This window comes from Nerophis ophidion, linkage group LG05 (assembly GCF_033978795.1).
Source record: "Nerophis ophidion isolate RoL-2023_Sa linkage group LG05, RoL_Noph_v1.0, whole genome shotgun sequence".
Lineage (NCBI taxonomy): Eukaryota > Metazoa > Chordata > Actinopteri > Syngnathiformes > Syngnathidae > Nerophis > Nerophis ophidion.
Genome location: NC_084615.1, coordinates 34,407,035 through 34,421,022, shown reverse-complemented (window position 1 = coordinate 34,421,022; position 13,988 = coordinate 34,407,035). Strand labels below are relative to the sequence as shown.

Below are 13,988 nucleotides of genomic sequence, written 5' to 3'. Positions count from 1 at the left end.
TTTGAGTAATGCTCATCAAACACTTATTTGGAACATCCCACAGGTGTGCAGGCCAATTGGGAACAGGTGGGTACCATAATTGCGTATAAAAACAGCATCCCCAAAAATGCTGAGTCTTTCACAAGAAAAGATGGGGCGAGGTACACCCCTTTGTCCACAACTGTGTGAGCAAATAGTCAAAGAGTTTAAGAACGTTTCTCAAAGTGCAATTGCAAGAAATTTAGGGATTTCAACATCTACGGTCCGTAATATCATCAAAAGGTTCAGAGAATCTGGAGAAATCACTCCACGTAAGCGGCATGTTACGGAAACCAACATTGAATGACCGTGACTTTCGATCCCTCAGACGGCACTGTATCAAAAACCGACATCAATCTCTAAAGGATATCACCACATGGGCTCAGGAACACTTCAGAAAACCACTGTCACTAAATACAGTTTGTCGCTATTTCTGTAAGTGCAAGTTAAAGCTCTACTATGCAAAGCGAAACCCATTTATCAACAACATCCAGAAACGCAGCTGGCTTCTCGGGCCCGAGATCATCTAAGATGGACTGATGCAAAGTGAAAAAGAGTTCTGTGGTCTGACGAGTCCAGATTTCAAATTTTTTGGGGAAATATTCGACATCATGTCATCCGGACCAAAGGAGAAGCGAACCATCCAGACTGTTATCGACGCAAAGTTCAAAAGCCAGCATCTGTGATGGTATGGGGGTGCATTAGTTCCCAAGGCATGGGTAACTTACACACCTGTGAAGGCACCATTAATGCTGAAAGGTACATACAGGTTTTGGAACAACATATGCTGCCATCAAAGAGCCGTCTTTTTCATGGACGCCCCTGCTTATTGCAGCAAGACAAGCAAGCCACATTCAGCACGTGTTACAACAGCGTGGCTTCGTAAAAAAAGAGTGCGGGTATTTTCCTGGCCCGCCTGCAGTGCACACCTGTCCCCCATCGAAAATGTGTGGCGCATTATGAAGTGTAAAATATGACATATGACAGCAGAGACCCCGGACTGTTGATTGACGGAAGCTCTAAATAAAACAAGAATGGGAAAGAATTCCACTTTCAAAGCTTCAACAATTAGTTTCCTCAGTTCCCAAACGTTTATTGAGTGTTGTTAAAAGAAAAGGTGATGTAACCAATTTTCCCTCCAATTTTTCATGTGTGACCAAATGCCAAAACTCCTTGAGCGTTCAGTGGCGCACATGTGAGCGACGGCAGACGTGCACACTGTTATGCGCTTATCTTTTTATATGATTTTGCGTGTGGCCTAGATTTGCCGTGCGCAGAGGACGTGTTAGCAGTGTGCAATTGCACAGGCGCGTACCTTAGAGGGAACGTTGGATGTAACACAGTGGTGAACATGCCCTTTCCCAACTACTTTGGCATGTGTTGCAGCCATGCAATTGTAAGTTAATTATTATTTGCAAAAAAAAAAATAAAGTTTATGAGTTTGAACATCAAATATCTTGTCTTTGTAGTTTATTCAATTGAATATGGGTTGAAAAGGATTTGCAAATCATTGTATTCCGTTTATATTTACATCCAACACAATTGCCCAACTCATATGGAAACGGGGTTTGTAGCAATGTATATTTTGCTCTTGCCACGCAGTCGTTACTATATAGCTGACAACACAAGTGAGTAACAAAATCATTAATGGTGGTGGGGGTCATGTTGTAGGTGACAGCATGAGTGCCGCCAACAATGGGGGAGAAGCGATTCTTTGAAGGTGAAACGTAAATCCTGATTCTCTGTACTGTGACATTCTGAAGCACAAACTGGGCAGCGTGGTGTTTTTCCGACATGATAACGAGCCCAAACACACCCCAGGTGTTTTTAATAGCCGCCATGCTCAGTGTGAGCGCTACTCACCTGCATTGCCACTTATTTAGACAATAATGGCCGTGTGTTGATATCCAATCTATACTGCAATACAAGCTGCATACTGACTTCTCTAAATTAAATAGAAAACAAATATGCACCACATCCAGCTTTCACATGCAAAAGCAGCACCTAACATCTTAATAGCAGAGAGAAAGGAGATATAGCTTGTTGTGATTGGATCGCCTTCCTGGGGAAGGGGGGCGGGGGTCTGTATTGCACATTAGAAGCGCAGAAGTAAGAGCGATGATCGTTTGAAATTGGATCTTACAGCGTCCATTGTAACAATAGTTGATCAGGTGGCAAGAGAGAAAGAGAAGGAGGGTCCCACCTTGTCACTGAGGGGACAAATACATGAAAAGTGAGAGATGCGGGGAGACTCCGATACATTCTGTGCATTGAAGTCCCTAAAAGCAATCCAATGCAGGTCAATTCATTGGCTGTTTTCATTGAATCAGTGCAATTTGCACCTCCAGGAAATAGAATGTATAAATGCACAGTAAAAGCAACTGTAAAATGATTTATTTTTTTTATTAAGCCAACTGTCCAGCATCTTCATCTGATTGAATTTTTGATGAATACATTTGGAAATATACATTTAAACTACCTAGAAGACTGAAAAAAATGTGTTTTGTTGTCTGGCCCCCCGTTTCCTAATATTGGGTGTTAACATGAAATATGATCATTTATATCAGGAGTGCCAAACTCATTTTAGATGGGGGGCCACGTGGAGAAATATCTACTCCCAACATATATTGCCATCTAAGAGCCGTCTTTTTCATGGACGCCCCTGCTTATTTCAGCAAGTCTGGCCCCCCGTTTCCTAATATTGGGTGTTAACATGAAATATGATCATTTATATCAGGAGTGCCAGGAGTAGGTATTTCTCCATGTGGCCCCCCATCTAAAATGAATTTGGCACTCCTGATATAAATGATCATATTTCATGTTAACACCCAAGTGGGGCGGACTGGTGAAATCACGGCACGATAACTTAAAAATAAAGACAACTTCAGATTGTTTTCTTTGTTTAAAAATAGAACAAGCACATTCTGAAAATGTCTAAAATTATAATGTTTTTTTGTTTTTTTTCACCTACATGTTGCGGTTAGTAGTATTCTATCTTTTTTTGTCGTTATTTATACTTTCTGAACAAATTTTGTGATAATGTTCATCAGTCAGCTCATTGGTGTAAATTTTCAATCTATCAAGATAAAAAAAAATCAAAATCAAATTACAGGATGTTATTTCTGTAGTTTGCCCATTTGCCCATGTGGTTTATTTTTTGTACATATTTAGCATCATCTACAAAGATACAAATAATTGCTATTGCTACATCTAGTGGACACATTTAGAACAGCTGTTTCTTTCATTAAAATTTTTTGTCTCATTTTAATACTTGGAAAACTCATCCTGCTAAGCCAGATAAAACCTGTTCCTGGGCCTAATCCGTATATTTAAATAATTCAGAAAATGTATATTTCACATATTTGTGTATCCCAACTAACTAAAAAAAATAAGTAACCACGCTTAACACGCTGTGGGTAATACCACTCTAATGTGACTTCACCTTAGTAGAAACTAAGGGTGATCAAGGGTGATGGGACAAATGCAGAGAATAATTACGCCACACTTAGTGGGTGTGTGACAATCATTGGTACTTTAACTGAAAAGTCAATTGCAATTATGTGGTGCAACTTTTATTTTACTAACATGCTTTTATTTTGAGGGGCGGCATTATGTGTTAGGCCAATTGTGACTGAGTGAACCGAAAGTGATTATATATTTTTTTCTCTCTCTCTCATGAAAATGTATTTACGGGAAAAGGAACAGGATCGGAAGAGGAGCAAAATACCGGAGTTGACAGGTGGGACTTACACTGCAGCCACTCGACCTGGTTGCTCTGGATCATGATGCACAACTGCAGCACCAGCTGAGGCGCGCTCTCCAGGAAGGTCTCCAGCAGTCGCAGTATGTTGACGTCAGCGTACTCGTACATCATGGCGCAGTAAAAGCGCCGCTGGTTCTCCTTCTGCCGGTGGCTTTGGATGCCCAGGTACATGGTGCGGATGTACCTGCGGACACAGACGCTAAGTATTACAATTTAGAGGGATGGAGGATCATTTCATCGGGGAGGAGACCGCGGAGGACAATGATTTTTTTAGCCATGTATCCTCAAACGTAACGATGAAGTGGTGGTGGTCTTCCATAGGGCAGCGGGGGTTGAGAAGCAGAATGGGGTTAGTGTCGCTAGGGATCTTTGTAGCTGTGAGAGGCAATGCATGTTGAGGTAAATGCTGGTATTTTCTGACATTTTCACTCAGACTGGTAAATGTCAAATGGAAAAATCCACATCCCCCACCTGCCCCTACTCCTGTTCCTAATGACACAACACAGACCTTACATTAGTCTCCGCCCACTGAGTTCCACTGGGCAATTATTTTTACTCAGGGGACCAAATTTAGAGAAAAAATGTGTCTCGGGGACAAAATATCTATCTATCTATCTATCTATGTATGTATCTATCTATCCTATATATATCTATATATATATACATATCTACAAATATATATAAATATCTTTATATACATATCTATATATACATACATATAGATGTATCTATATATATATATATATATATATATATATATATATATATATATATATATATATATATATATATATATACATATATACATATATATATATATATATATATATATATATATATATATATATATATATATATATATATATAAGGGGTGTGGGAGAAATCAATCAATCAATCAATCAATCAATCAATCAACCCACTTTATTTATATATCACATTTAAACAACAATAACGTTTCCAAAGTGCTGCACAGCCATGTTAAAAACAATTGTAAAAAAAAAAAAAATAAAATAAATAAATAAAATAAAATTAAAAAAAAGTATATATATATATTATGCTCCACCAATGACTGAATAAAAACAAAAAATAAATGAATATAAAACCAATAAAAAACAATATAAAAACAAATATGATTAAAAACTATTTTAACGGGTAAAATCAATTAAAACAGTAAAATAGAAATCAAAGTGTATAAAAACACAGAGGACAACAGAGAACAGAGGATCACACAACTCACGTAGTGTTAAAAGCCAAAGAATAAAAGTGGGTCTTAAGACGAGACTTAAAACACTCCACTGTGGAAGCAGTTTGAACATGGAGCGGCAGAGTGTTACAGAGCTTAGGGCTGACCACAGAGAAAGCCCTGTCTCCCCTGGTCTTAAGTCTGGTCTTGGGCACCACGAGCTGGAGCTGGCTCTCGGACCTCAGAGCGCGCGCAGGAGTGTAAATTTGGATGAGATCCGAGATATATTGAGGTGCCAGTCCATGTAAAGATTTAAAAACAAACAGCAATGTTTTATAAAATTCGAGGTTCAGACGCATGTTCGTCAAACTAATAATAATAATAACTGCTATAGCAGCCGCAACATTAATACGGCCACAATGACAACTCTTGCTGACCTACTGCCCTCGGTAATGGCACCATTCCCAAAGTATGTGGGCTCTATTGATAACCTAACTAACAACTTTAACGACGCCCTGCGCGAAACCATTGATAACATAGCACCGCTAAATTTAAAAAAGGCTCCAAAAAAGCGCACCCCGTGGTTTACAGAAGAAACTAGAGCTCAGAAATTATTATGTAGAAAGCTGGAACGCAAATTGCGCACGACTAAACTTGAGGTGCACCATCAAGCATGGAGTGATGGTTTAATAACTTATAAACACATGCTTACCTTAGCTAAAGCTAAATATTACTCAAATCTCATCCACCGTAATAAAATCGATCCTAAATTTTTGTTTAGTACGGTAGCATCGCTAACCCAACACGGGACCCCTTCCAGTAGCTCCACCCACTCAGCTGATGACTTTATGCAATTCTTTAGTAAGAAAATTGAAGTCATTAGAAAGGAGATTAAAGACAATGCGTCCCAGCTACAACAGGGTTCTATTAACACTGATACGATGGTATATACGGCGGATACTGCCCTCCAAAATAGTTTCTCTCGTTTTGAGGAAATAACATTGGAGGAATTGTTACAACGTGTAAATGGAATAAAACAAACAACATGTTTACTTGACCCTCTTCCTGGGAAACTGATCAAGGAGCTCTTTGTATTATTAGGTCCATCAGTGCTAAATATTATAAACTTATCACTCTCCTCGGGCACTGTTCCCCTAGCATTCAAAAAAGCGGTTATTCATCCTCTTCTTAAAAGACCTAACCTCGATCCTGACCTCATGGTAAACTACCGACCGGTGTCTCACGTTCCCTTTATTTCAAAAATCCTCGAAAAAATTGTTGCGGAACAGTTAAATGAACACTTAGCGTCTAACAATCTATGTGAAACCTTTCAATCCGGTTTCAGGGCAAATCACTCCACGGAGACAGCCCTCGCAAAAATGACTAATGATCTATTGCTAACGATGGATTCTGATGCGTCATCTATGTTGCTGCTCCTCGATCTTAGCGCTGCTTTCGATACCGTCGATCATAATATTTTATTAGAACGTATCAAAACACGAATTGGTATGTCAGACTTAGCCCTGTCTTGGTTTAACTCTTATCTTACTGATAGGATGCAGTGTGTCTCCCATAACAATGTGACCTCGGACTACGTTAAGGTAACATGTGGAGTTCCCCAGGGTTCGGTCCTTGGCCCTGCACTCTTCAGCATCTACATGCTGCCGCTAGGTGACATCATACGCAAATACGGTATTAGCTTTCACTGTTATGCTGATGACACCCAACTCTACATGCCCCTAAAGCTGACCAACACGCCGGATTGTAGTCAGCTGGAGGCGTGTCTTATTGAAATTAAACAATGGATGTCCGCTAACTTTTTGCAACTCAACGCCAAAAAAACGGAAATGCTGATTATCGGTCCTGCTAGACACCGAACTCTATTTAATAATACAACTCTAACATTTGACAACCAAACAATTAAACAAGGCGACACGGTAAGGAATCTGGGTATTATCTTCGACCCAACTCTCTCCTTTGAGTCACACATTAAAAGCGTTACTAAAACGGCCTTTTTTCATCTCCGTAATATCGCTAAAATGTGCTCCATTCTGTCCACTAAAGACGCTGAGATCATTATCCATGCGTTTGTTACGTCTCGCCTCGACTACTGTAACGTATTATTTTCGGGTCTCCCCATGTCTAGCATTAAAAGATTACAGTTGGTACAAAATGCGGCTGCTAGACTTTTGACAAGAACAAGAAAGTTTGATCACATTACGCCTGTACTGGCTCACCTGCACTGGCTTCCTGTGCACTTAAGATGTGACTTTAAGGTTTTACTACTTACGTATAAAATACTCCACGGTCTAGCTCCATCCTATCTTGCCGATTGTATTGTACCATATGTCCCGGCAAGAAATCTGCGTTCAAAGGACTCCGGCTTATTAGTGATTCCCAAAGCCCAAAAAAAGTCTGCGGGCTATAGAGCGTTTTCCGTTCGGGCTCCAGTATTCTGGAATGCCCTCCCGGTAACAGTTCGAGATGCCACCTCAGTAGAAGCATTTAAGTCTCACCTTAAAACTCATTTGTATACTCTAGCCTTTAAATAGACTCCCTTTTTAGACCAGTTGATCTGCCGTTTCTTTTCTTTTTCTTCTATGTCCCACTCTCCCTTGTGGAGGGGGTCCGGTCCGATCCGGTGGCCATGTACTGCTTGCCTGTGTATCGGCTGGGGACATCTCTGCGCTGCTGATCCGCCTCCGCTTGGGAGGGTTTCCTGCTGGCTCCGCTGTGAACGGGACTCTCGCTGCTGTGTTGAATCCGCTTTGGACTGGACTCTCGCGACTGTGTTGGATCCATTGTGGATTGAACTTTCACAGTATCATGTTAGACCCGCTCGACATCCATTGCTTTCCTTCTCTCCAAGGTTCTCATAGTCATCATTGTCACCGATGTCCCACTGGGTGTGAGTTTTCCTTGCCCTTATGTGGGCCTACCGAGGATGTTGTGGTGGTTTGTGCAGCCCTTTGAGACACTAGTGATTTAGGGCTATATAAGTAAACATTGATTGATTGATTGATTTAAAATCAATTCTAAAATGAACAGGGAGCCACTGCAAACTCTGAAGAATTGGGGTTATATGCTGGCGTTTCCTGGCCCCTGTTAAAAATCAATTCGAATACGAATCGAATTGAATACGTTGTGCGATTCAGAATCGATTCTCATTTAAAAAAAATCGATTTGTTTTTATTTCTATTATTATTATTATTTATTTATTTTTATTTTTTTATCAATACAACAAACCACTACACAGCAATACCATAACTATGCAATCCAATTCCGAAACCAAACCTGACCCAGCAACACTCAGAACTGCAATAAACAGAATAATTGAGGAGACACAAACACGACACAGAACAAGCCAAAAGTAGTGAAACAAAAATGAATATTATCAACAACAGTATCAATATTATTTATAATTTCAGCATAGCAGTGATTAAAAATCCCTCATTGACATTATCATTAGACATTTAGAAAAAAAAAGAACAATAGTGTCACAGTGGCTTACACTTGCATCGCATCTCATAAGCTTGACAACCCACTGTGTCCAATATTTTCACAAAGATAAAATAAGTCATATTTTTGGTTCGTTTAACAAATTTGCATCATTGCAATCAGTTGATAAATCATTGTCCTTTACAATTATAAAAGCTTTTTTTTTTTTTTAAATCTACTACTCTGCTTGCATGTCAGCAGACTGGGGTAGATCCTGCTGAAATCCTATGTATTGGATGAATAGAGAATCGTTTTGAATCGAGAATCGAATCGAAAGTAATCAATATATTGGCGAATCGTGACCCCAAGACTCGATATTGAATTGAATCGTGGCACACCCAAAGATTCGCAGCCCTAATATATATATATATATATATATATATATATATATATATACATACACACACACACATATACTGTATATATAAGTATATATTATATAGATAGATATATATATATATATATATATATATAGGTCGCCACCTCATCACAGGGCCAACACAGATAGACAGACAACATTCACACTCACATTCACACACTAGGGACCATTTAGTGTTGCCAATCAACCTATCCCCAGGTGCATGTCTTTGGAGGTGGGAGGAAACCGGGGTAACCGGAGAGAACCCACATATTCACGGGGAGAACATGCAAACTCCACACAGAAAGATCCCGAGCCTGGGATTGAACCCAGGACTGCAGGACCTTTGTATTGTGAGGCTGACGCACTAACCCCTCTGCCACCGTGAAGCCCCTACATATATATATATATATATATACATATATATGTATATATATATATACAAATATATACATATATATGTATATATATATATATATACAAATATATACATATATATGTATATATATACATATATATATATATATATATATATATACATATACACAATATGTATGTATGAATGAACACCAATATAAAACCTCACAATAATGTCTGGCTGAATGCTAAAAACGTTTTGACAGACCGCCTTAAAAAACGGAACTGAATTTCAATTTTTTTTAACTGAACAATCATTAAGATCTAAAAAAAATTGGGAATGTCCGGGGGGCCACATTGAAAACCTAACGGGCCACATTCGGCCTCCAGGCCTTAATTTGACCAGGTCGGGTATATAGGTTATAAAATATTTCCATACTATTAATTTAGGCATTACTTCATATTTTTGTAGATTTTTATCATAATAATATTGCAATAATGTAATAACTGTGAGTAACTTGTCATCAAATACGGCCTAATTTATTTCATTAGCCCCTAGGGCAGGCGTCGGGAACCTTTTTGGCTGAGAGAGCCATGAAAGCCAAATATTTTTACATTTATTTTCGTGGGAGCCATATAATATTTTTCAAACACTGAATACAACTTAATGCGTGCATTTTTAAGCAAGACCAACATTTTTAGAGTGTAATAAGTCTCTTATTATTTTGAACAACATTCTTATTCTGAAGCTAACCAATAATAAATAACATACTTCTTACCATTAATGCAACTTCTTGAAATGAGAGGATGTTTTATATTTTGAGCTTTATTTTTAACACTGTGATTACCAGAGGAATTATTCGCTAATCAAGCAATGTCAACTAAGATTTATCTGAGAGACAGATGCAGTTATCAAAAGAGCCGCATCTGGCTCGAGAGCCATTGGTTCCCCTACCCCTGCCCTATGGTAATTGTGCTTGAGCCCTGGGATCTCAGCCCAGCGACAAAAACATGTGACAGGGAAAAAACAAAAGCAATTCCATCAATACTCAAGTTGTACCCCGGGACCTAGGGGGTGCCCCACTCCTCTGTGCATCAGTTAATGACGTCTCTCAAGATGATCCCCTGCTGGCCCCACTGTGGACCGTATCCACTCTGCATCCATTGCACCGGTCACCCAAGGGGGTCCCTTCCAGGGTTTCACGTTGTTCCCATTCAGTCGAGTTTTATCTTACCCTGATCTGGGATCTGAGTCGCTTGTGCAGCCATTTGAGACATTGGTGATTACTACTCTCATCGGGCTCATCTCGGATGGCGACGAGTCTGCCTACAGGAGAGAGGTGGACTGCCTGGTGTCCTGGTGCAGCCTCAACAACCTGGAGCTGAACGCCCAGAAAACAGTGGAGATGATCATGGACTTCAGGAAAGTCACAGCCCCACCAGCCCCCCTCACCCTGATTGACTCTCCCACCCCCGTCTCCATTGTGGACTCAATCCGTTTCCTGGGCACCACCATCACCCAGGACCTCAAGTAGGAGCCGACCATCAGAACCCTCATCAAGAAGGCCCAGCAGAGGATGTACTTCCTGCGGCAGCTGAAAAAACTGAAAGTGCCGACTAAGATGCTGGTGCAGTTCTACTCAGCAGTCATCGAGTCCATCCTCACCTCCTCCATCACCGTGTGGTTCCCCAGCGCCACAGTCCAGGACAAGCATCGACTGCAGCGCATGGTACGTGCTGCTGAGAAGGTGATTGGCTGCAAACTCCCACCCCTCCAGGACCTGTTCTCCTCCAGGACCAGGAGGCGTTTGGGTCGTATCACAGCTGACTCTTCTCACCTTGGACACAAAATATTCTCCTCTCTTCCCTCAGACAGGAGACTACGGTCCATCCAGACCCACACCTCCCGCCACCTGAACAGTTTTTTCCCCTCGGCCATCAGACACGTGAACAATACCAAGATCTGATAGCTCAATTACAGCTCATGTTATTGTATTCTGTGTTATACAGAATGCAATGTTGCACAATTGCGCCAGGTAAAATTCCTAATTTGTGAACCCGTTCTCAAACAATGGCAATAAAACTTTCCTGATTCTGATAAGAGCTAAAAAAGAAATCTCGGATTGATTGACATTGATTGCTAAATTTGTTGTCTATTCAGAATTATAGACTTTTTGTCAGGGATGTTTGCTGTCGAACCCCGAGATGCAGAGACGGAGTCAGGCATAGAACATGAAAGCATGATTTAATTAAAACTAAACAAGAACAAACAAAAAGCACTCACGTGGGCGGAATAACAAACTAAGGGAGCTAGCACTGGAAGCTAGAAAACCAAAAGGAACTTTAGCATGGAAGCTAGTGGATAGCAAACAGAAAAACTGGAAATAACTAATGCTAACAGAAACAACTTACCGCTACGACGACCAGGACAAAATGTAGCATGACAGGTAGTAGCTGTAACAAAACGAAACGACAGGTAGCACGACAAGAGTGATATGTGGCAACGACAATACAATGATCCAGCCCTGACTGGAGGAACAAAGCAGGTAAAATAGGATCTGGCTGATTGACATCAGGTGTGACCAGATGCCAATCAGCCGCAGCTGAGTGAAAACAGGACACAGGGAGACAAACAGGAAGCGGAACCAAAATAAGAGCACTAGACAGGAACTAAGGACAGGAAATACTAAACACAGAGGAAACAGACAACTGCAGAGGAAAAAACTAAAACATAGACAAACTGTCAGGGGAAAGCCTGACACTTTTCTTTGAATTGCTATTAAATAAAGCGCACCAGACTGCAGTTTTCCATGTTTCTCGATTAAGCGTCACGTGATCATTGCTCCCCGGAGTAGTGCTACCTGAGAGCTGTTGCTAATGGTAACAAATGAGTGGCTTTGGCAGAGGAAAACAGATGGAGTAGCGCCGCATGCACTGCTGGGGTTTAATGTTGTTGCTGTTGGCTCAGGCACAGATCATGTAAGTAGAGCTACACCAAACGTAGACAAGGATCACTCAAATAACGCAGCGAGATTGCCCTAACATTAGGTACACCTACATAATCAACAACATTGTTCAGTTCAGTTCAGTTCAGTTCCAGTTTATTTGGAACATGCATTCGATACAATGCAATGCATCACACATTTCCAGTTGTTTCATTACAGCATGTCCGAAAAGGAGTAGGAAGAAGCACAGCATATTTAATCCCACCCCTTTTCATACCATAGCAATTTGATCCTCTTTCCTTGTTCTCTGTAACAGAACAGTGAACAAATAAATAATAAATAAATAATATACCATAGTAAGCATACAAATATTAAATAAATAACCTTGGTCTCAATTGAAAAAAAAAGGATCAAATAAAATTAATATCTGCTGTAGCTGATATTAATTTTACTGTCACTTTAAAGCACACGAGATGATGATAAGGACAGGGATAACATTTGGCGTAGACACATAAGCAAAGTTCTGAATCCCGCCGCTGCCTATCCCTGTCAGCTCCCGTCACGTCATCTCCGTTCTATCCCATGCTTCCATCCCGACATCCCAGGAATGGCCCAAAGGCACTGGTCGCATCTCGCAGAGTGCGTATTGGACTTAGCTGTGGGATCCTCACTCAGCTAGCGTGTCATCTATGGTATAATCACTGCCATAAGGGAGGATAAGGATATCTGATCTTGGAACAGCGGTACTGTTAAAGAGGACACACACTTTGTTCCATTTACAGCCCATTGTTGGCCTGGCAAAACATGCACCTTCTACCTGCATGTTTTTATTTTTCTGACAAATACACCTCATGATGGCACTGTTAGTAAGTTGGACAGCCACAAGTACGGATGGATGCCGAATTTGGTATTGTTACAGGTACTGACCAAAGTCTGTCTGTTGGTGCCTATTCTCATGAAATCATCCATCCATCCATCCATTTTCTACCCTATGCGGTCGCGGGGGGCAGTGGTGCCTATCTCAGCTACAATCGGGCGGAAGGTCGGCGTACACCCTGGACAAGTCGCCACCTCATCGCAGCTCATGAAATCAAACAATGCTATATTTTGAAACCAAGTGACATCACATCCGGTTGCAAGCGCTTGGCCGGGAAACAAGCAGTCAAACACTCAGCGTGGAGTCAGCCGGACTGCGTCGAAGTCAGGGGTCGGCAAATGTTGTAAGAGCCATATTGGACCAAAAATACAAAAACAAATCTGTCTGAAGCCGCAAAAAATTAAAAGCCATATTACATACGGATTGTGTGTCATGAGATATACATTGAATTAAGAGGACTTAAATGAAACTAAATGAGCTCGAATATACATACAATTGAGGCATAAAGTTGAAATATTTATATATAGTTAGCCTAAATAGCATGTTATCATCGATTAGCTTGCAGTCATGCAGTGACCAAATATGTCTGATTAGCACTCCACACAATTCAATAACATCAACAAAACTCACCTTTGTGCATTTGTGCACAATGTTAAAAGTTTGGTGTACAAAATGAGACAGGAAAAGAAGTAGCATAAAACACATCTTAGAATGTCGGAGAAAGTTATACATGTAAACAAACTACGGTGAGTTCAAGGACCGCCAAAATTAGTAGGACAAAACGGTGCTCGCCAAATAATCGAATCAGTGAAGCATGTTTAATACAAACAGTGTGCTTTACAACAATTAGGGAGGTTTGTGTCATTTTTGTCCTCCTACAGAAACCATATTAAAACGAAAGATATGCTTTTTCCCCTCATCTTTTTCCATTTTTCATATATTTTTGAAAAAGCTCCAAAGAGCCACTAGGGCGGTGCTAGAGAGCCGCA

The 13,988-nt window shown here is 40.5% G+C and overlaps 1 protein-coding gene across 1 annotated transcript in view; it reads right to left on the bottom strand.

Moving 5' to 3' along the window:
- Window positions 1-13,988, bottom strand: part of xkr6b (XK, Kell blood group complex subunit-related family, member 6b) — a 175,140-nt gene that overhangs the window by 10,182 nt on the left and 150,970 nt on the right. Inside the window, exon 2 of the mRNA XM_061900638.1 lies at window positions 3,769-3,965. Within this exon, the coding sequence (XP_061756622.1) occupies window positions 3,769-3,965 (197 nt within the window). The remainder of the gene's footprint in view (window positions 1-3,768; window positions 3,966-13,988) is intronic.